The 22,030-nt window shown below is 36.9% G+C and overlaps 3 protein-coding genes and 2 non-coding genes across 8 annotated transcripts; 2 read left to right on the top strand and 3 right to left on the bottom strand.

The window, feature by feature from the left end:
* The first annotated feature begins 1,431 nt into the window (after positions 1-1,431).
* LOC147866238 (uncharacterized) lies at positions 1,432-3,848 on the top strand. Of its 3 annotated transcripts, none has more exons than XM_087316606.1 (4): positions 1,432-1,536; positions 2,288-2,590; positions 3,342-3,392; positions 3,497-3,848. In XM_087316606.1, exons 1-4 carry the CDS (start codon positions 1,501-1,503, stop codon positions 3,536-3,538), a joined length of 432 nt encoding a protein of 143 aa, XP_087172732.1. In that variant the 5' UTR covers positions 1,432-1,500; the 3' UTR covers positions 3,539-3,848. The 3 variants fall into 3 exon arrangements, with proteins under 3 accessions (XP_087172732.1, XP_087172731.1, XP_087172733.1); XM_087316605.1 differs by lacking the exon at positions 1,432-1,536 and adding an exon at positions 1,965-2,166; XM_087316607.1 differs by lacking the exon at positions 1,432-1,536 and adding an exon at positions 1,965-2,188.
* Positions 3,849-5,159: 1,311 nt separating this feature from the next.
* Positions 5,160-10,183, bottom strand: LOC147866237 (pentatricopeptide repeat-containing protein At1g11290, chloroplastic-like). 2 transcript variants are annotated; one of them, XM_087316608.1, is made up of 2 exons: positions 10,068-10,183; positions 5,160-8,296 (listed from the first exon to the last, which is right to left on the bottom strand). In XM_087316608.1, the coding sequence occupies exons 1-2, from the start codon at positions 10,145-10,147 to the stop codon at positions 5,530-5,532; spliced, it is 2,847 nt and encodes a 948-aa protein (XP_087172734.1). In that variant the 5' UTR covers positions 10,148-10,183; the 3' UTR covers positions 5,160-5,529. The 2 variants fall into 2 exon arrangements, with proteins under 2 accessions (XP_087172734.1, XP_087172735.1); XM_087316609.1 differs by having other exon boundaries at positions 5,160-8,517; positions 10,068-10,163.
* A 2,870-nt stretch (positions 10,184-13,053) lies between these two features.
* On the top strand, positions 13,054-13,124 carry TRNAG-CCC (transfer RNA glycine (anticodon CCC)). The gene has a single exon. It is a non-coding gene; the product is annotated as a tRNA-Gly (tRNA).
* A 108-nt stretch (positions 13,125-13,232) lies between these two features.
* TRNAF-GAA (transfer RNA phenylalanine (anticodon GAA)) lies at positions 13,233-13,305 on the bottom strand. The gene has a single exon. It is a non-coding gene; the product is annotated as a tRNA-Phe (tRNA).
* Positions 13,306-15,939: 2,634 nt separating this feature from the next.
* Positions 15,940-17,841, bottom strand: LOC147866234 (uncharacterized). The gene is made up of 2 exons (XM_087316604.1): positions 16,881-17,841; positions 15,940-16,297 (listed from the first exon to the last, which is right to left on the bottom strand). Exons 1-2 carry the CDS (start codon positions 17,796-17,798, stop codon positions 16,289-16,291), a joined length of 927 nt encoding a protein of 308 aa, XP_087172730.1. The 5' UTR covers positions 17,799-17,841; the 3' UTR covers positions 15,940-16,288.
* Between the last annotated feature and the right edge of the window lie 4,189 nt (positions 17,842-22,030).

The following is a 22,030-nucleotide window of genomic DNA, read 5'->3' as shown; positions in this document are numbered from 1 at the left end:
CTCTAGCATATAAAGAAGCACTAGAGGACATACTGGATGCATTAATGTTCTAACGAATCATCTCTTCCATGAGTAGAAGTCTCTACATCAACATAGACTTTAACACTTTCAAGAGCTTGATAACGATGAGAAATCACCAACACAACTTTGTTTCCATTAAAAATGCATGCTTAGCATGAATGCAAGTTAGGAGTATACGTATTTAGCAATGTCGAAAACTTTAGCTCCAATGCTTTTAGTTAACCGTGTTGGAAATTATGGCACTTTTGCAATGTTAAGAAACAAAAACTCTAATGTTACTTAAAAAGTGATGGAAAGTCTAACATTATTAGCAAGTCAATAAACAATTCAAGCACTTTGAAGTGCCAAATTTTGTAGTGCTTTAGAGAAATTCTAGAATCTCTAGGAGAAAGAGTTTTTTACTATGGACCGAAAGTGCCTATTAAATGACATTTATAGGGATGACATACATGTGGCTCGTATCCAAAAGTTTCGCAATATTTGTCTTTGGAACAAGGCTTCTAAACCTATCAATTTTATTAACAACCTTTTATTTATGGGTGTATCAATATTTATTGTTTACAAGTCTCAATTCGTAAATTTATGTTTGTAACTTTACTTTTCTTATCTTGTATCTTTTCTCTTTTGTGATGGATGTGCTCTCCTTATGTAGTTAGAAGCCTTCAGTGCCCATGTTATCCACATATTTTTCTCTTTTCATTGTCCTATACGTGATTTGTTAAAGCATACATTGTCGTTGTAAATCCAATGTTGACATTATAAGAAAAGCTTCGATAGAGGGAGTGGGACGAAAGATATTCTCGTAAATGGTGGTAGAGATGAAGAGAATTATCAGGGTAAGATGAGTGGAATATATCCCTCCTCTCCCTAATAAATTTCTTGCAATTATTGACAACACATTATATTTGGAGACAAACTGAGAATGTGTGCGTGGTAGGTCAAGGTTGGTGTTGGTATGAGTAAAGAGACAAAGAAAGGTACCCACTTCCATGAAATGATTACAAATAGAGAGAGAGAGAGAGAGAGACACACACACACACACATAGCGAGAGAGAGTGAGAGATAGATTAGGTAGATAGATTCTATTATCGTCTTCAGAGGTCAAATATGACCTATCAAACCAAAAATATTACACTTCATGTAATACACGTGTAACACATGTGAAAGTGAGTAGCGACTGTTGATCTTCAAGAACTTTACCAATGAATGAGTAGAGAGAGAGAGAGAGAGAGAGAGAGAGAGGAAGTGGATACCTTGAAAATTAGTGTCCACATACAAATACATATGTACACTAATTTTCAACTTATTCTATCTTAGAAAAGTCATATATATTTAGTTGTTACATGTACACACACACACACATATATGTACATGTACATATATGAGCAAGAGAGAGAGAGAGAGAGAGAAAGAAAGAGAGCTTCGGAGAGGGCGTTTTGTTGTGTGGTTTAGGTGGAGACCCTTGGAGGCATCATCATAATGGCCGCACGGGTGATGGAGAAGGCATTAATCCCGGTGAGTGAGTGAGTATGGCATGCCATTCAACCATTCCACCAAAAACTCGTCCTTTTTCATAGTAAATCAATTGGGCATTGGCAACATACGTGTATATTAATTCGATTCTTCATTAACACACACTCCGGAGGTCATATTAGTAGACATTGATCAATATATCATTGTATTTTATTATAATGAGCGCGTATACATACATACATACATACATACTACTTAAGTCCATTCCCTTTCCCCTCCTCCCTGTCTTTCTGTTTGGTGATTGATTGTCTTTGTATGTATTTCAGACTGCACTTTCGGCCAATAATAATAAATAATGAATTAGCCAGTCATGGTCCCCCCCAGAAAAAAAAAAAAAAAGATTCTAAGTGATCCAGATTCCACACACAAGATTACCATAGAAGGAAGCAGGATCCCAGTTCGCGCGTTGCCTCACCTCACTCAATACAAAACCCGTGACACCACCAATCAATCAATCAATCTCTAGGTTTAGGTTTAGGTTTAGGTTTAGGTTTAGGTTTAGGTCGTTGGTTGTGGGCTTCAGATGAATGATTCTGAAGAACGAACCTCTTCTAAATACACATGTTGGTTTTTCTGTTATCTGCAGTGAAAGATCAACGGGCAGACATTTCTGTAAATCCATGGGCAAACAAACGTAAACGTGTTTTATAGAAAAATAGAACATCATAGCATTACGTACATATATATATATATATATATGGTGTATAATTATGTCCATTTTTTGTGTGCTCAGATGACAAGGCGAACGCCCAAATTTGGGGAATGGGATGCAAGCAATCCAACATTTACAATGGTTTTCGAGAACATGCGTGCCGATAAGAGCATGAATCATCAAGGAATCGTCAATCTCAATGATCCCGATGCTCTTGCCAACTATCTACGAAATATAAAAGCAGAGCAAACACAGCAGCAGCAGCAGCAGCAGCAGCACGATGATGATGATGATGATGATGATGATGATGATGATGATGAAGATGATGAAGAAGTGGAGAGGATAAGCCCTCTTCCAAAACCCCCTGCCTGGCGAACCAATAACGTAATCAATCTCTAACCTTACTCACTCAACACCACGTTTCTTCTTCAGATATACTACTGCATTTGGAATAGTGTATAATATAATGTATGTCTGTGTTTGAATTGTCCAAAGTATGTGCTGTTACATGGCTAGCTCATACATGCATACATACATACATACATACATACATACATACACACACACACACACACATACATACATAGTACATGTGCTGTTTACATGAATACCCCAAACAAAGTACATGAGCCAAAGTGAATCACTCATACATACATATTCAACAGGGAAAACAAACCGTTTTCATCAGATGGAGATGGGGAACACATATAGGCAAGATTTTCTCCTACATGTGCTTACAACTCCATCTTAAAGAGCATTTATTTATGTTGGATCCTTCACTCCATAGAATATAAGCTCCATATTAACTGTTTCATATATTATTATGTATATGGAATTTGAAAATGGTAGGTACTAGGTACTCCATCTGGGACTTATAATAGATTAACATATGATTGTGAATACAACGATTCAAAGCCAATAATCTTTGTTGTATTCAGATCAGTCATTATTGGTTTCAGCCTTAAAGGTATTTATTATTTAAGGTAACTCCATCTAAAGTCTCTGATATATATGATACTCAAAATGATTTTAGATTGTGCTTGCGCGCATGATGTTTAATTTCATATTAATTAAAAAATGATGTGTTTTTTATAACATCATTCAATTCTAACTGAACACAATGAATTTAATGTAGCATAATCATTCATATAAAACTTTGAAGCCAGCTACACACAAACATTACTCGGTAAGTTGAACAAATTCAAGAACTACATAATGTGTCAACAATGAATGGTATACATAAGTTTTTAGAGCCATTTGTAGGCTTGATATGCATTCCTTTTTGTTCAGAGGTGGAGTTTATGTTGGGGTATGTCAGCAGTGAAAAATTAAGACATCTTCTCGAATTGAACCCTCCAACTTTTAAATCAATCAATTGTTCCTATTTACCCTTGTTAAAACCTCCTTTCAGTCTCTTTCCTAAAAATGTATGCCCATGACCCTATAAGCAAGCGTTAAAAAATTGTATATATTCTCCATTCATATGGACAAAATGATGCATGTGATTGTAGTATTACCTATTCAATCACGTATATAACTTAATGTTACTTACATGTACCACCTACCCTAGAAATATATGAATTTGAATTGGATGAGTGTGTACTCATGCTTTTTTTTTGTGCATTATTGAGACTTCTTCTTTTTTAAAAGAATGTAAAACCTCTTCACTTTTCAATTTGCCATCCGCAAAATACATTTCATATGTTTACTCATTAATACAAAAAAAAAAACGAAACTTTGCCACATATTGTCTACATTATCAAGTTTATGGATCATCCAATTGTACATCCAAGTCCTTCCTCTTCAATCTCTAATACATCTTTGTCAATCGGATAGAATGGGAGGAGGACTTGGAAATGTAGAGTTGTGAACCATGGACAAAATCTTCTCAATCCACATCTAGTGCTCACCTTCGTTCAATTATAGAATTATCAAACAATTTCCGTTTAGTCTTGCGCTTGCCAGCTTATATTGGTTTATGGATGTACCCAAATTACTACTTCATCATCGAGTTGTCTGGATAACCCTCTACAATTGAACCCGTCTCTCTACATTCATAAGAGTCTACATCGACAGGGTAGTGATATGAGTGATGGAAAAATATATCCAGTCCTACGTACAACACAAGAATGGACCCTTCCTCTAACCAATTGATCAGCTACAACATTTTACCAAAACTTCAATAGCTCTTTGGAAAAAGGCGTTGAACCTTTGATATTTTGCACTCTACAAAATGGAGTTTCCAAGGTTTCCAACAACCTATAACTCACTAAATGTGGTGAACACACAAGACAAACTAGAAACTGCCGAAAATAGGCAACTCGCATCTATGTGTGTGCTTCAAACACATATACTTATGAATATGCAAAAACAAGATCATAGAGTTTTCAATCGGAATATACTATAAAGGATAATTAACACTTTAAACTAACATTATACAAAAAAAAGACTTTCAAGAACAGGAACAAGATGAGTTATCTTGTGTATGAAACACACAATTACATAAAGAGATTTAGGTGATCAACATTCACCATTCATAAGCAATTCTATCAAGTAGTTGCTTACGCCAAGAGGGTGAGCTTAGTAGACCTAGCATATGCACTTCCAATGAGAGACTCCAAATACTCAAAAACTGAGAGAGGATAATACTACTCTCCAATTATTTGCGTATATAATGCTCCAAAACGTTGGTGTGGAAGTCTTTCGTTTAAAAAGTTGAGGAAAAATAGTTGTATACTAACACCAAAAAGTATAGTGATGTGGCTTTTGGCTTAAGTAATGGTTCACACAATTGAGTTTGCTAGATTTCTAACACTCCGCATCACGCTCAACTGCTAGTCTTTGTAAATCTCCTTAAGATTGACGTTGATCTTGACCTTCTCCAAATTTGTTTGCATTCATAAACTTGGTCGTCGTATATGCCAGTTCATCCTTTGTGTTGATGTATTTGTTGTTCACTTCCTTTGCTAAAATCTCTTAAAGTGATAATGGATCTCTATGTGTTGGAAGATGAATGCTTGATATGTTATCTCCAAATAGAGTAAACTCTTTGACCTCAACATCCCAATCTTTGAAGAGCTTGAGCCACATGATCTAACATGTAGCTTAGTGGTTAGAGCTATTCACTAGGAGAAGAGGGCTTAATTCAGTCTCGTGCTTGTATTCATCGCTTGACTAGGAGAAGATGAGTTACCAAATCGATTGCATGCAACCGCATATATAAACAGCAAATGTGATTTATTAACAGTCTTTGCCCAATAGTTAAGGGTTTGAATGTAAATGGTTAATCGAATCTCATGTTTGTCTCATGAACTTTACCACCATTAAAAGAAGTCCCTACATGAGCAATCCCCTCCAAAGAAGCGGTGTATGTGATATGTATCTATAATGAATATCTCACGTTTCTCGATTTTCGATATAACTTTTGCCGCTGCATGACAATCAGAACAAACTCGAAGGTTCTTTGACACACGTATTGACATACCTTTGCATGTGTTAAGAAGTCCAAATGCAATGGCCAATTTCTCTGAATGCCCACATAACGCAGTTTCCCTCTCTCTATCTGAAATCGAATGATGCATCACATCCAAGTTTGGTTCATATCCCGCAGTTTTCATAAGTGGAATAAGATGCTTTAGCTTTTCATGTACATCATTAATCTCTGGGTGACAAGTATCTCCAACAATAAATTCATGTATCTTATTGCCAATCTCGATACAGGCTTTCGCAGGTTTCTTAATAGCACCATCTGTTCTTCTTCTAAGATTTTCCAACCTTTCAGCATCAATCCACATCCCAGACCTAGAGTAAATGCTTGACATTAACACATAACTAGAGGCATTTTGAGGATCCAATGCATTTACATTGCCAAAGCATTGTAAGCCAAGCTCAACATCAACATAGGTTCTACAATGTGTAAGCAAAGACATCCATCCGGCAACATCCGTCTGATGCGGCATTGTATGAAGAAAATCTTCGGCCTCCAGAAGAAATCCATCTCGTCCCATTAGATCAACCATTAAATTGCAATGGTCAACATTTGGGAAAATGCCGTAAACCCATTTCATTAACTTGAAGTAGTAGCATCCTTCCTTCACTAGCCCAGCGTGACTACATGCTGAAAGAAGAGATATAAATGTTACTTCATCTACAAATATATCATCATCTTGCATTTTCTCAAAAAGGAGCAGAGCCTGTTTTGCATATCCACTCTTACCGAAGCCTTCTATCATCACATTCAATGTGACAGTATCATGCATGGAGAGCTTGTTAAACACTAAGCAAGCTTGGTCAAGGTCACCACATTTAATGTACATGTTTATGAGGGCATTACTAACCAATATGTTTGATTGTAAATCACTTTCAAGAGCAAGAGCATGAATGAGGTTTCCATTGTTTAATGCTGACGAAATGGAGCAAACTTTCAGAATGCTAATGAATGTGACAATGTCTGGTCCAATAGATGCTCCAAGCATCTCATGGAAAATAGTTAAAGCTTTGTGGGCATTTTGAGCATGCTCATCAGAAGGTAGTGTTAAGCCTGAAATAAGTGCATTCCATGTCATTGTATTTCTCATTGGCAAGCGGTTGAATAGCAAAGATGCATCCATTATGCTACTGCAAGTCATATACATGGTAATAAGACCATTTCCAACAATCACATCATATTCAAGATTATATTCAAGGGCAAGGGCATGAGCAATATAACCCTGAATTAGCATCTTCGTGTTAGTGCATGCTTTGACAAGGCTTATCATAACACCTTGATCGACAATTACACCCACCTCTTTCAGCTGCTCTAACAACATGAAAGCTTCCATACCAAGACCACATTCGGCATATCCAGAAATAATAACCGCCCATGTTACAACATTTCGATTTGTTAGTTTATCAAACACTGCGCGTGCATCATGAATGGATTCACACTTGGCATACATACTGACCAACGTGCTTCCGATATAAATGTCTGAATCAAAGCCATGCTTTATTGCATTGGCATGAATACACATCGCTTCATTTAACACTGCAAAGTCAGCACATGCTTTGAGGACATTCACAAATGTCACTAGACCTGGATTTGGGCCTTGGTCTTGCATATGATAAAAGAGATGGAGTGCCTCCTTTACACAACCATATTGTGCACATGCCCCAATCATCACATTCCATGTCCCTAAATCTTTTGATTGTACTCTTGCAAATACACTTCTCGCATCATTGAATGATCCACATGAAGCATACATGTCAATGAGGGTGTTAACAAGGTATATATTTGCTTCAAATCCACTACAAACTATATAGGCATGAGTAAGCCGACCTTGGCTTAATGACGGTATGCTTGAACAAGCTTTAAGGACACTTATACATGTGATTTCATTTGGTGTAATCCCTTCTTCTAGCATCTCATAAAACAGTTCAAGACCTTCTTGGCCACAGCCATGTCGTGCATAGCCTGCTAACAATGTAGACCACGTTACTAAATCATGGTCAGGCAAATCTTCAAATACACATCTTGCATCTTCCATGTTACCACATTTCACATACATGTCAACTAGTGTACTACCAGCATAAATATTGGAATCTATGCCGCATTCAACCATGTGAACATGAATAATCCTTCCATCATTAAGTGCATTAGCATTAGCACAAGCCTTTAGAACCACCCTAAAGACATGACCATCCAATGGGATACCAGATTGATACATCTCATAATATGTAGTGATAACATCATTTTGTTTCCCATTGTCCAAAAATGCATTCAGTAAACCATACCAGGAGAAAACATCTGGATGAGACAACTTGGAAAATACTTTGATAGCGTTTAGCAAATCCCCAGTTTTAGAGAACTTCGTGATGAAGCAGTTTGCTACAACGTTATCAGATTCAAGACCATTTTCACAAACAACAGAGTAAGCTTCATTGCATTGTGGAAGGCCAAAGTTCCAGTCATCAAAGGTTACTATTTTTCTAAGGTGCTCTTTTTCTGGAAGTACCTCTATTGACCAATGGTTCTCTTCAAATAATGAGAGTAAAGGTTGAGCTTGTTCTAACATACACACATCTCCAACAGTCCTGTAAATATCACATTGTGGCCTGGAAAATTGGGAATGGATATAATCTTACTTTGCATTTAACGTGAATCAGAGCACTGCACTTAATGAAGATGTTCTTATGCGTATGCTACAATCAGAATATATGGAGAAGCTATAAAGCATCCATGAGATACTTGAAGGACAAAATGCATGACATGTTGAAGCATGAATATATTGCCTCCCTTAAAACATAAATGACAATTTCATACATTTATTGCCTGTCTATACACATTGAGACATAAATGACTATGCAAATAGTTGAAGATCTTGTATATGACAAAAGATGGATCAAACCGGATTGCGTGTACATTAATGACAGTGTACCCAAAACATATCCACTAGGCTATCCTAAGGTCAATATTTACAGATAATATACAATGGAAATGCATTAAGAGCAGAATAATTTGCACGTCATACATTCTGAGAGAGACAAAGTAAAAAGTAAAGAAGCCAAATCTTGTGTACAGCATTTGATCACAAAGATTGTTTTGTAGCAATCCAACTACTTAATTCCCATTTAGAATTTGAAAAGCTTCAAGCGATCTCAACCTTTTCTTGAAGAATGGCTTTTGGAAAAATGAAGTTTGCAGGATTGAAAGATGAAAGCATTTCCTTTTGGGGCTAAAAGCACAATTTTGAAAAAGAAAACCTACATGATAGTAAGGGTAATTCCATATTTCCATAGTTTCACCTAGGGGATTCCCAGATTTGTTGAATACAAATCACAGCAATAAAAGAGATTATATCCTAATTCATCTCTAATTACCTCACGTGGCACTGACAGCTTGCTGCTTATCATGGATATCACTATCGTAGCTAGTGGCGTTTTCATGTATCTCGAATCTTCTTCATAGTGTGGACTTTGTCTCCATTCTGTTCCATACAAGACAGAGGATGTGACTGATCTATTGTACAACTGTCATCTGGCATACAGTTCTTGTAGTTGTATAAACGCACAATGTCTTTAAGTGCCCCCTAAAGCTGCACAGCCTCGAGAGAGTTTATATGCAAATTATCCTTTCAAGGAGAAATGTGACTCCCAAATAAACAGACACAACATTGTGTCAGTTGCACTCGTAATATATATATATATATATATATATATATATATATATATTGATGACCTAACCTATTTACCCATGCATAAAAATAAAAGAGAGGAAATTAAAGAAGAAAAGGCAGAGAAAAAAAAAATCAAAAGCTGTGTACAAACATGAAAACTAAGTACACATGCAATTTTCAGACTTCGAGTGCCCAACACAAGTGCAAAATGATTGGATTATCAATGCGTTAAATGGTATAAGTTCTACGAAGTTGTAGTGACTCATAAAACTTAAAAGCTATGCATCAAACTCGCATTTCTAGTGTTCTTCACATTGTCCATACATACCAAAATCCTAGTCACATATAGTTTTTTTCTTGGCTATTATCAGTATTTTACACTGAAACCTAGGTCCTAGTATCTGAATGTAAAAGATACAATATATGACCCAACATACTCTATCGCAAACACTATAAATCATTTATGTGAATTCTGAGGAAAATATGGGAGAGAGAGAGAGAATTGTTCACAGTAGAAAATACTAATCAGTACAGTCTTTTAAAAGGTACTAGCATCAATTCTACACAGTATTCGACCCCATCCTTTTCCAATTTCAATGATCTTACACCAGTTTTAAAAAAAAAAAACATTTGAGTTATCATCAGCGCTGTCTCTCTCTCTCTCTCTCTGGATATAAAGGCAGCATATACATACATACATACATACATACCTTGCTTGAGAATCTACGAAGAAAGCATGATGTGGAACAGGGGAGCTGTGCAAGGTCATGAAGCTCTCTGATGGCAACATCCTTCCCACCCACACAATGAAGGGTCCAATTGAAAGCGAAAGCGAAAGCGTAAGCGTAAAAGGTGAAGAAGGTGGCTCTTATTTCAAAAGGTAGAGATAGATAGATAGATGGATGGATGGATACATACATACTGATACATACATAGATCCTAGTTACCAAAACAAAAACCAAAAAGAGATATGTGCAGCTCACTGAATTCATTGGAAGAACGAGAAGTGGGTCGCTACATTAGGCACTAAAATGCTCAAAGTGTTACCGAAAGGAAGGAATCTTTGCGAGACTCACATGGTCACAAAAGCAAAAGTAATGGTATGGAGCGCCTCCCCATGTTATGCTAATAGGAATTGACAATTGTTCGGGCGGACGAAATTGTACCTTAACAGCTTAACTTGTTTAGTCACTTCGATTTGGTTTGGTTCAAGTTTGGAAACTTGTAAACAATTTGATTTGGCTTGGGGGCTCAGGAATGTCGTCTGGTTTGGTTTGAGCCTTCATCGAATAGGTTTGAATAGTTTGAATTTAAACAATTCAAGTTGAAAGGTTTCACAGTTTAGTTCAATTTGTTTGAGCTTCATAATAAATTAGCAATTTGGTTTGAAATAGTTTGAGTTTAGATTCTCAAACCAAACCAACCCAAGTGTGCATGCGTGGGATTTGAAATGATACCCAACCACATGTCCAAGCTTATCCATGTAACCACATTGTCTTACTCTACATATTTGTAACAGATGTCATCATGAAACCTTGGACCGATGGATCTGGGAAACATTAGTTCTTGGAAATCTATTTACTGATCACTAGGTTCACAAAGGATGATGACACCTTGTATAATAAGAGGATGGATGGCATCTAGTACCACGACATCTTCCACCACAAGAAAGACTACATGCTTTAGGGCCATGTTCTCATGTGGTCATTATGCCAACTAAGGCACAATCCAAAATATATGGTAGAGTGACGTCTAATGGTCTAGTGGCCCACAATGCAAAAAAGAAATTAGCACATATATCAACACACATGCAAGAAGCACCAACAATTACTGAACCCAATAGCAAAGGCTCAATTGCTTTAAACCATCATCCTCTCATTAGAACCCTTACAAAATTAGGGCTTCAACTTTGTTAGCCCTTTCACTCAAGAACCTACCATGCCATGACCTATTAATATTGTCATCATCATCAAGTACTACATTGAATGGGTGGAGACCAAGGTGTTCTTAGATGGTAACATGGGTGTTTGATTTATCTCATCAACAATTAAGGGTAAACACTTAATCACTTTAATAATAGAGAGCTTCAATACATGATATATTTTCATGCATAAGAAAAGCATGAGTCATTGCCAACAAACAAAGTGCTTGTAATCCATGAACAATTATTGTAATCTGACCTATTATCAACACACTTGTAACGCGAAAATGTTATAAGGAGAAATCTCCAAGGTGTTCAAGATTTGGTCAAGTGGGTAGTTATAGTCAATAGAACAAGATCCAAGAGCTTCAAGAATGTTAGGTCTCTTAAATGGGCTGCAAGTATTCCGTGCTCAATGCACATAGTAGCAATGATACCACCAAGGTGGCGTGACATGAATTCATTATTTGGACCAAATCTATTCATAAGAACTTGATGATACTTGATATTCTCTTCAAGTTCTATAACTTGCTTGAAATAAGGGATCAATCAAACACATAGGGTTGATGTTCCTTCAAGCCATCAACTTAAAGGACCGAAAAGAAGTTTTTATTTGGAGGACACAATCGCCAACAATAAGCTTACTTAGTCATGTGATGAGAATATGTACTAGTTCTTTGGTCATTCCCAAGGTATTGTTGTCTTTTGTCAACGGAGTTGTAGATCATCTACTACAATTGGTGGTACTATTAGTATATTAACCATAGTAGAATGAGGGGATTCAAGAAAACCTAGTAAAAAAAGGCATTCAACTCTTAGATCCTAGAGAATCTACAGAAAGAAATGCAAGTCCTACAATATAAGTGCCTAGGCTAAAAGGAGAACCAAAATGCTACATCCTAGGAAACACCCTATAATACTACATTTGGTGTGCTAGCATCAAACACTAACATCATGCACCAACATAATTAAGGCTATCAAATTAATGTATTAAAGTGACCTTAGTAAGAGAAGACTTGTCTTTAGATATAAGAGGATAACAACCATAATCTCATAAAAATCATTGATATGGATTGCTTTAGAATAAATGTAAACATGTTCACCAACAACTAAGAAAACTTGTTGAAGGAAACCTCAAAAAGGTAAGACCCAAAAAAAATGCACAACTTCTCTTTGTGCCCTCTCCATGTGGATTGTATGCATAAAAAATTTGTACACGCACCATTGCCATCAGGTAGATCTCCTCATCGAGAAATGTTATGCATGTCCTTATTTATATCAATGTGTCCTTTGGCATAGTTGTGTTGTGGCACACATCATGAGCTAGGAAATATGCACATTAGCATAAAGACTTACATCTTTGAATCTCGGAAATGAGTAGCTAGAAATATTCTTGACATGCACACTAGCAAGTTTGAGGATGAGAAGCAAGCCTTACTACGATGTCAAGCATCCACATCTATTTGACAATGCTTTCAACCATCAATTACCACATACACCAACCTCAAAAAACTTCTTCAAGCTAGACACAACAACATGTGTGTTCTCTTTACTAAAGAATACCAGTGACCATATCAGAACACACCGATGGGTTGAATTATTTTTCTGTTTTAGAGACCCAATGTCATTTCTACTGGCCTCCATTTCTTCTCATTCTTAATTGGGAAATACAAGATTGCATCGAGCCGTAATTTCTCCCCGTTTCCCAAGAATGCCCTTCTAGAAGAAAATAGTTTTAGAATCATATTTAAAACTTAAAGGTCATAGTCAACATAGCGCAGCTGGTGTAGTGGTATCATAGTACCCTCCCACGGTACTGACCGGGGTTCGATTCCCCGGCTGTGCAGATGCTTTTTTACTTCCTTTGTTATATTGCATATTAATGAATAGTTTTTGCTTCCTCTAAAAAGAGGAGAGAAATGTAGGAATTTATAAGGCAGTAGATACATTGCTATGCGGTGAGCGTGGATCGAACACGCGACCTTCAGATCTTCAGTCTGACGCTCTCCCGACTGAGCTATCCCCGCATTGTGTTCAAGTCACTGCTATTTTATTGTATTCATTCTTTGGCAAATTTTATTACCAAAGATAGTTTACTTTTAGTTCCCAAACTTAACCATTTGTAATGCAAATCACCCATTCAACTACTCTTAAATCAACCTTACTCCTTTTCGTTCATTTAAAAGAACTCCAATCTTTGAAACCCCGGCCAAGAACTTCCAAATTTCAATACAAGTGCTTTAATTTGTACACTTGCTCTCGGTTTAGGGTTTTAACAAAACTTTGATAGCCGATATTTCAATGATTTATTAAGACTTTGACGTTCAATTTTTATTTGCTTCAAACACAATGTCCATCCTTTGGGATTTTATGTGGATGTTTGCACTTGAAAATGTGTTTCACAACTTCAAACTTGCAATTATTTTGGTTTTAGCTTTCCACATAAGATAGCCAAATTTATGAGAGCCTAGAAAAATATGCATTTTTATATGCTTCCTCACACAAGGTTTCTATATAATATATAAGTATATTGTCATGTGTTTTTAAAAATCAACAACCTATATACAATGTCACATCACTATAGAAAGTCATTAGCACCTTATTTCAAATTCTTGACATACCAATGCAATGTACATGCCTCAATGTACACACGCACACACACACACACATACATACATACATACATACATACATACACACACACACACACACACACACACACACCTATCTCCTAGAAAACTACCATCCCTTGGTGATTCTCGGACATTGACCCCTGACGCCTCCTTTGGAGCTCGAAACCGGGGACAGGTATAAGGTGGTGGAGATTCTTGACTCAAAAAATAGTACGATGGGAAGTAAATCTCCTTGTCTTACAGAAAGGTTACCCACTCACACATGCTACTTGCAAGAAATCCAATAATCACTTGATCAATGCTCTAGAGGTAGTTCATGATTTTCATCTCCGTTATCCACACAAACCGTCAGCAGCAGAGGAGAGGATAATGTTAAAGTCATGCATATGTATACTCGAATCTTGGACATTAGTTTTCATATGTTGTATTGGAGAGTTGAGTATATGGGGAGACTGAGCAAGGGAGAGACTTGGTGTCTAGGAATTGGTGAAAGGGAGACTGATTATGTAAAAACTTGGCAAGCATGCAAGAATGAGCTTCTTGACTACATGTGCATAAATGGTTGATCTCCCTTGTTGAAATCATGTTGCAATGGCTAATCATGGTTGTCATGGTCGCCAATGCTTGTTGTCAGACAACCAGGGGTCAAGCACTATAATCTTTTGTTTGACAAGTGGCAAGCCAAAAGGGAGAGTTGGTTCATAATTAGGAGAGATTAACAATACATAGCTAGCAAGATATGGCTAGGACATATGTTATTTGGATCTTGTTAAGAATGGAATACTTAGTTTCCTACTATCAATAGTTGGAAGCACTTTACACACAAAGTTAAATACCAAAACATATAAGTTGACACAAATTAGATGACAAGTTCAATTAATACTAAGTATTTAATATCCCACTACAACGTTTACAAGCAACAATGCTTGATAAAGAGCGTACCTCCAATAATGGTGAATGCAAGAGGGGTGATGGGAGCTAATACTTTGCTAATTTGCTAACTATTCTATCAATGGTGGATTCATATCTTTGTTGTCCTTTTCCGTGTTGTCTACAGATTCGTCCTTATGATATTAAACCTTTATTGGCAACATAAAATACCTAGTTACAAGGTGATGAAGTACTTGTACTTGCAAATGCACAATAATGGTTACAAGTAATAGTGGATAATTAAGAGCATAGCTTCACTAATGGTGAATGAAAACGGAGTGAGGCATTATGTACTTTGAACCATTGACCCATAGTTTGGGAGGGACAACCCTTGTAATGGGATGATTCATGCATACAATATTAAAGCCCTATTGGCAACATACAATACCTTTTTACATATGATGAAGTTCTTTTCCTAGACTTTAGGTGATAGCTTAACACTATAAGTGACATATAAGCTCATCCTTTAGGTGATACCTTGACGTCTATAAGTGACATGTAAGCTCATCCTTTAGGTGATACCTAAACATCTATAAGTAACATAATAAGCTCATCCTCTACCACTATTGTCAAAGGCAACCAATCATATGTTTGCATCAAGGTTTACTGTTGCAAATCACCAAATTACAAAAAAATTAATTACCACTTGATTAATTATCATTTGTTCTCAACTTAGATTATGCTTTTTCAGTTGATTAAATCAATGAAATTATTTTATTAAAGCAAAATTTCAATTAATTTCTCATTTAAATATGCACATAGTACAGCCAACAATTGTAAACCTATCTTAATACTATGGTCCAATTTAGTTCTAATTTTCAAAATTATTTGATCAATCATTGGTATGCAAAGTTTCTTTTGTTATACAAAGACAATCTTTAAGCTGAGATTTGAGTTCTTGGGACACCTTATTTTTATTTGCAATGATAGCTTGAGTACAAATGGAAACCTGCATTCAAATAGAAAAGCTACAGATACAATCTTCAACAAGCACAAGAAACATACATCAATGCTAAACAAGATAAGAAAAACAAATATTTTAGTGAAGGTAAAACCGCCATCACTATTTGAAATATTGCAAGATTGACACTAACAAAAGATAAAAAATGAATGGAATTTTCATCAAATTATTTGACGATGTAATGGGACACTTGACGACTTTGAAGCTGAAGTGACAAGAAAAAGTACATCCTCTCGAGAAATCTAGAGTGTAACAAAAAATATTCACCACAATTGTTCACTTATATTTCTTCAAATACATTTTCTGTCATTGCTCATGAGGTCTATATATATCTACCCATATACATTTTCCTTGATTGCTCCTCTTATCATATCGCATTGCAAAGCATGTGTATGGATGTCATGAGGCCATCAATAAATCGATATATGCAAGAACCCAAGCCTGTATTCATGACTGACCATCCGAAATATCCATATGTATCAAGCTTCAACTCACCTGTAAAGAGCAAGAATAATGTGAGCCAAGGTGCCTAAACAACCTGCAAGATCCTTTTAATAAACTTAAGGGAACTTTAAAGAGTGCAATTAAAAACTCTTATTGGATTTATGATTGAAATCAGATACTTAAAAAGGAAACATAGAACTTCATTAAAATTTCAAAGAATCATACCATATCATATTTGGTATACTACCTTCTAAATGAAAATCAAATAGCATATCAATTTTCATAAAATCTTGACACAAACAGCAATTGGTTTTTAGACCTTTGAAGATTATAAAACTTTTCATTAGACCTTGGAGGAACGTAATCCTTAAAAATCATACATCTCCCTTAGAACTTTCAAAGATTGTATCACTATTCATACAACCTTCAAAGGCAAGAATTTCCTTCCAAACTTGAAAGATTACAACACTTTTCAGACAACTCAAGACCACAAAACTTTTGATTATATAAAGTTGAGAAACTTGCAGAAGAGATAACAAAGCCACATTTCCAATACCACACAAATTTGTTATGGGAACAAAGAAAAAGACTAATTTACACTCAGTGAGGGTGGTTCTAAGACAACAGCACTAACCTTGACACCACCAGTACTTCTTTGTATCTTCAACACCCGATCAAATAATATCGACATTTCACCCCTTGCTTTCTGATTGATAAGGGTTCGAATTTTACGATGAAAAATAGCTTCAAAGAGCCTTTCATAATCCTCTTTAAGGATAAGACACTCTTCTTTCCTACAACCAATATCATCACAATGCTTCTGAGACCCCGCTCGCATGATACCAAGAGCAATGGCCAACGGGGAAGTATCAAGACCTGATGCCGATATTGATATTCTCTTTCCCATTGCAACTTTCCGACATAAAAAAGCATCAAAATATACAGATTCCCACTCAGGCAAATCAAAACGAACCCCGTTGACACTACCCAAGAGAAGATCATCAAATTCATTTGTTGCTAAATTTGGTATGGAGTTTCTTGTAGTGTGGTAGAGATAGCTCAAGAAGAACCTTCTAAGGTCCCTATACTCTGGCTCTGCCCCTTTATGGAAGAAAACCGTGAGATGTTCCATCTCTTTTTGTATAGCTTCTCTCTCTAGCAACACCTGTTCTCTCTTCTTTTGTATTGATTCAAGGAGCTTTACCTTGTTGATTTCTGGATCATTCGAGGAAAGATTTGATCGATCTATTCTAAGGTCATTACTGAGTAATCGAAAATCGACGATTCGAAGATTGAGACGTCGAATCTTATTATCTACTTGTCTCCACTCAGGATGTAACCCCATGCAAATAACCCCTAAAGAATCCGTTCTTCTTCTTTCTTTTCTTTCGTCTGCGGCTTCTCTTCTTCTTCTGGCTTCTTCTGGTTCTTTCTTTGGATACGATAAAGGTATGAGTAGACAAGTAAACGTATTCTTCCATTCATACATTCTAGTTCGGTTGATGCTGTATGGATATGGGGACGGCAGCTTGGTTATGGACAGAGCTTCCATGGCTCCTTGCAAAAGGAAAAATATCTCCAGAAGAAGAAGAAGAAGAAGAGATGTCTGTCTGTGTATGTATGTAGATTTTATGTTATTTTTTATATCATGTATGTATGTATGTATACATATGGAGATTTACTGTTTTACATACATACATACATTACCCCCTCACATTAACACACGCTCTCCCTCATTGTTTCAAATTCTCTTCTTATCTTTAAAGGGCTACCTACTCCCCCCAAGCATTGGCATTCGTCACATTGACATGGCTTTGCTCACTATACATATATACATACATGTCCGTCTGTCTGTCTATGTGTGTGTGTATAAATGTATGTATATGTATATCATATACATATGTATGTGTGTGTGTGTGTATATTAGGTATATGCATGCATGTGTGTGTGTGTATGTGTGTGCATGTGTGTGTGTATGTATATATGTAGGTCGTGCTTCTCTTCCTCCGTGAGTGGGCACGCCATTTCCAAGATCCCATGATTCATGTCACTGTTAATGATTGTTGAAGCATCAATCAACGACAAAGATGTTGTTAAGAGTCTATTACTAATCAATAGACCAAAGTAAAGTAAAAGAAGGGAAATAGATTGGATAGAAGAACCCGTTCCACCCGACCCCAAGCTATGATCTAGACATAGTCAACCTACCACCGACGTCCCATACCGCCGGATATTAGGATGACTAATACCTTGGAAGAGATAAAACACGATCGTCGAGACGAAAGCCTAGCCCGCACCACTGGTGTCTAAGACAACAACCTTCCGACGTCATGTCCCTATGAGGGTAGCTAAGCCTCATATTTATACCTTTTCCTAGCCCCCTTGAATAGATGTGCCTTTCTAAAAGGCTCTCCATTCATTGGTTGTCCAAATCATGATAGTGCATGCATCTATCATTCCTTCTATCCAATCATTAGTCCCCTTTTTAACATTAGTGAACATACCCTTCACTAATGTAAATATTAGTGACCTACCCTCACCAACGTTATGTGTACATAACATACTCCCCTACTTCAAAAGATTGCACTCTTGCAATATAAAGTGAGGAAATTGTGCCTTAAGAGTATGCTTGCGTTCCCATGTTTTAAGTGCATGTATTACCGCAAACAACTCTTTCTCTTGAACCGAATACCGAGATTGAGCAACATCAAGCTTCTTACCTTCAAAAGCATTAGGGTGACTGCCTTGATAAAGAACGACACCAATAACATAATCACTAGCATCGGTTTCGATTGAGAAAGGCTTAGAAGGGTCCGATAATAGAAGAGTGGGAGCCTGACACACATGCTCTTTGAGTGTCTCAAATGATATTACTGCAAACAACTCTTTCTCTTGAACCGAATACCGAGATTGAGCAGCATCAAGCTTCTTACTTTCAAAAGCAATAGGGTGACCGCCTTGATAAAGAACGACACCAATAACATAATCACTAGCATCGGTTTCGATTGAGAAAGGCTTAGAAGGGTCCGATAATAGAAGAGTGGGAGCCTGACACACATGCTCTTTGAGTGTCTCACATGATTTGTCAAGTTGTTCATTCCATGCAATTGGTTTGACAGACTTATGTGGATGACCTTTTAAAAGGTCAGTTAATGGCATAGTCAATTTGGAATGGTTACGAATTAATTTTCGTAAAAATCCAACAAACCCTAAGAATGATCGTAGTTCACGAATATTACGAGGAATGGGCCAAAGTTTAACCTTTTCAATACGAGAAGGTTCAATTTCAACACCATTTCCCGTAATTAAATGACCTAGGTACACAATAGATTTTTGGAAAAAAATCACGTTTTGAATGTTTTGCATAGAAAGAGTTGTCACGCAACTTTTGCAAAACAAATCGAACATGTTGAACATGATCTTGCAAGGTACGGCTATATATCAAAATATCATCCAAGAAGACGACAACAAAATCACTGAGTTGATCTCGAAAAATGTCATTCATCGCTTGTTGGAATGTGGTTGGAGCATTAGTCAACCTGAAAGGCATGACTAAAAACTCATAATGGCCATAGCGTGTACGAAAAGCGGTTTTAGGAATATCATCCTCGGCAATGCGAATCTGATGATAACCTGTCCGTAAGTCAATTTTTGTAAAATATCGGGCCCCATGCAAACGATCAATCAAATCATCAGCACGAGGTAACATATATGCATTTTTAATTGTCATTTTATTCAAACGGCGATAATTGATACACATTCACCATGAACCTTCTTCTTAACTAATAGAACTGGCGCACCCCAAGGTGATTTACTATACCTAATGTGGCCCATAATCAAGTATTCCTTAAGTTGTTTAGTGATCTCATCCTCTTCTAATCGACTAAGTTGGTAAGGTGGAATGCTCCCAGGAGCAGCACCAGGAATGAGTTCAATTTGATGGTCCACATTACGTTTTGGTGGTAAAGTAAGTGGCAATTTGTTAGGAAACACGTCTTGAAAATCGTCTAAAATAGATTCGAGTAATCGTTGTGCATAATGTGGTAATTGTGTGGTGTCAATATTAGAATAATAAAATTGAAGTGCAGATCAATTACACGAATAAATTAATGAACTTGAATACTCACTTAAAGATTTAGAAGACACAAGTGAACGAGAAGGAAGTTTGGAACATTGAATAAAATGTTTACAATTATTAAGTTCAAATGTGATTGAGTGATTAACCCAATCAATGGACAAAGAAGGGTTTTTATTATAAAACCAAGAGTATCCTAAAATGACATCTGCAGATTGTAGTTTCATAACATGAAAGTCAAGCTTCTCCAAATAGGTATCTATTTGAATTGGCAGCTGACAAACAATGCCACTGATGTATTGAACACTTCCATTTGCCATGTGAACTTGATAGATATGATCACTTGCGTTTATGTGGAGTTCCATTTACTGCACAAAGTGATCATTAAGAAAATTGTGAGAACTACCAGAATCAAACAAGAAATGTGCTTGTGTTCCATTGATATACCCGACTGCTCGGAGTAAATCATTAGGTCCAAGTAAATGTGAAGGAAAAGTGCATTCACTTGAACTTAAGTGGTTGGTATGAACTTCAACAACATCAAAAGACTCACCTGTGTGACTCATATATTTGTATTGAGGAGGGGTGTTCATTGACTTCCTCTCAAGACAACGACATGTATCCTTTGTGTGGCCCTGTTTCTTGCAATATGCACAGAAGAGGTTCGGTTTCTTGGAGTCGCGGTCAAGAGGGTCACTAGATTGCTTATGTTTCCCAATGAACTTGACATTCGGAGTTTTGGTGAACTCAGGTTTATTGTGGTCTTTCTTGGAAGTCCTATGGTACCGAAGTACAATGTTGACGACTTCCTCGAAAGTTGTGGGGTCCTTGTCATGGACAATCCAATGGTAATCCCCATTAGGAATACCATTCTAAAAGCAAGCAACAAACCATTTCTCACCCCGTAAGTCCCGATTTTTGGATCCCGAGCATGATGCACATAATCCTCGGGAGAAGTAAATGGCTTACTTGACAACGTGAGCAAGTGTTGCGCTTGTTCAGTTTGAGAAGGTGGCTGCAAAAACTGTTTCTTAAAAACATCAACGAAACCTTCCCAAGTTGTGGGTAAGTTCTTTGCAATCCTTAGGCTGCGCCACCAAGCAGCAACTCGGCCACCTTACTCACGACTGACGTAACCAATTTTTACAGCATCGGGCTTGGGATGGAGCTCAAAGTGAGACTCCCAATGACCAAGCCAAGTGCTAATGGCCTCCTTGGTTCTTTCTTTCTTATCTCCCTTGAATGACGTTACTACGAAAGAAGGCTCACCTTCTTTCTTGGACTCAATAGTCAATTCTTGGAATTTCTTTTCCAATGCCATATTGGCCTGCCTCATTTCGGCCAATTGATTCAAGGTAGTAGTGAGCAATTGCTCAATAGTGATCTCAGCTTGTGTGCGAGATGCGGATTGGAGTTGAGAGGTCTTGGTCGGAGAGATTGCTCCAACAACATTCAAAACTTGTTCCATGATGCAAGTTGTGGGTATGCAATATAAATAAGGAGGTTTAGAAAATACACAAGCAAAATGAATGCTTGAAATTTTGATTGTAAAAACTTTACCAAGAAAGCATCTCACATCTTTACCCCTCTAGACATATGAGGTGTGATTCGAGATCCGATAACTATGGTAACACTATGGTGTTTTAAAAACCATGGGGGAAAACATAGCTAAGATATCTTTCTCGGATCTCTATCTTGAATAATCATGG

Source organism: Azolla caroliniana, unplaced genomic scaffold (genome assembly GCF_043228905.1).
Source record: "Azolla caroliniana isolate FFs.n. ecotype wild unplaced genomic scaffold, voAzoCaro1.0.p SCAF_3, whole genome shotgun sequence".
NCBI classification, from domain to species: Eukaryota; Viridiplantae; Streptophyta; class Polypodiopsida; order Salviniales; family Salviniaceae; genus Azolla; species Azolla caroliniana.
Note: the sequence above shows the minus strand (reverse complement) of the source record. Positions and strands in the feature narration are given on the sequence as shown.

What these genes read in the sequence shown, in the direction of transcription:
- LOC147866238 (XM_087316605.1), top strand. Translation starts at nt 2,116, where the DNA reads ATGTTGGTTTTTCTGTTATCTGCAGTGAAAGATCAACGGGCAGACATT. An exon ending in ATCAACGGGCAGACATTTCT is followed by an intron (nt 2,167 to 2,287) that starts GTAAATCCATGG and finishes TTGTGTGCTCAG; the next exon opens with ATGACAAGGCGAACGCCCAA. An exon ending in CTGCCTGGCGAACCAATAAC is followed by an intron (nt 2,591 to 3,341) that starts GTAATCAATCTC and finishes AATTTAATGTAG; the next exon opens with CATAATCATTCATATAAAAC.
- LOC147866237 (XM_087316608.1), bottom strand. Translation starts at nt 10,147, where the DNA reads ATGTTGCCATCAGAGAGCTTCATGACCTTGCACAGCTCCCCTGTTCCA. An exon ending in TTCGTAGATTCTCAAGCAAG is followed by an intron (nt 8,297 to 10,067) that starts GTATGTATGTAT and finishes CCAATTTTCCAG; the next exon opens with GCCACAATGTGATATTTACA.
- LOC147866234 (XM_087316604.1), bottom strand. Translation starts at nt 17,798, where the DNA reads ATGGAAGCTCTGTCCATAACCAAGCTGCCGTCCCCATATCCATACAGC.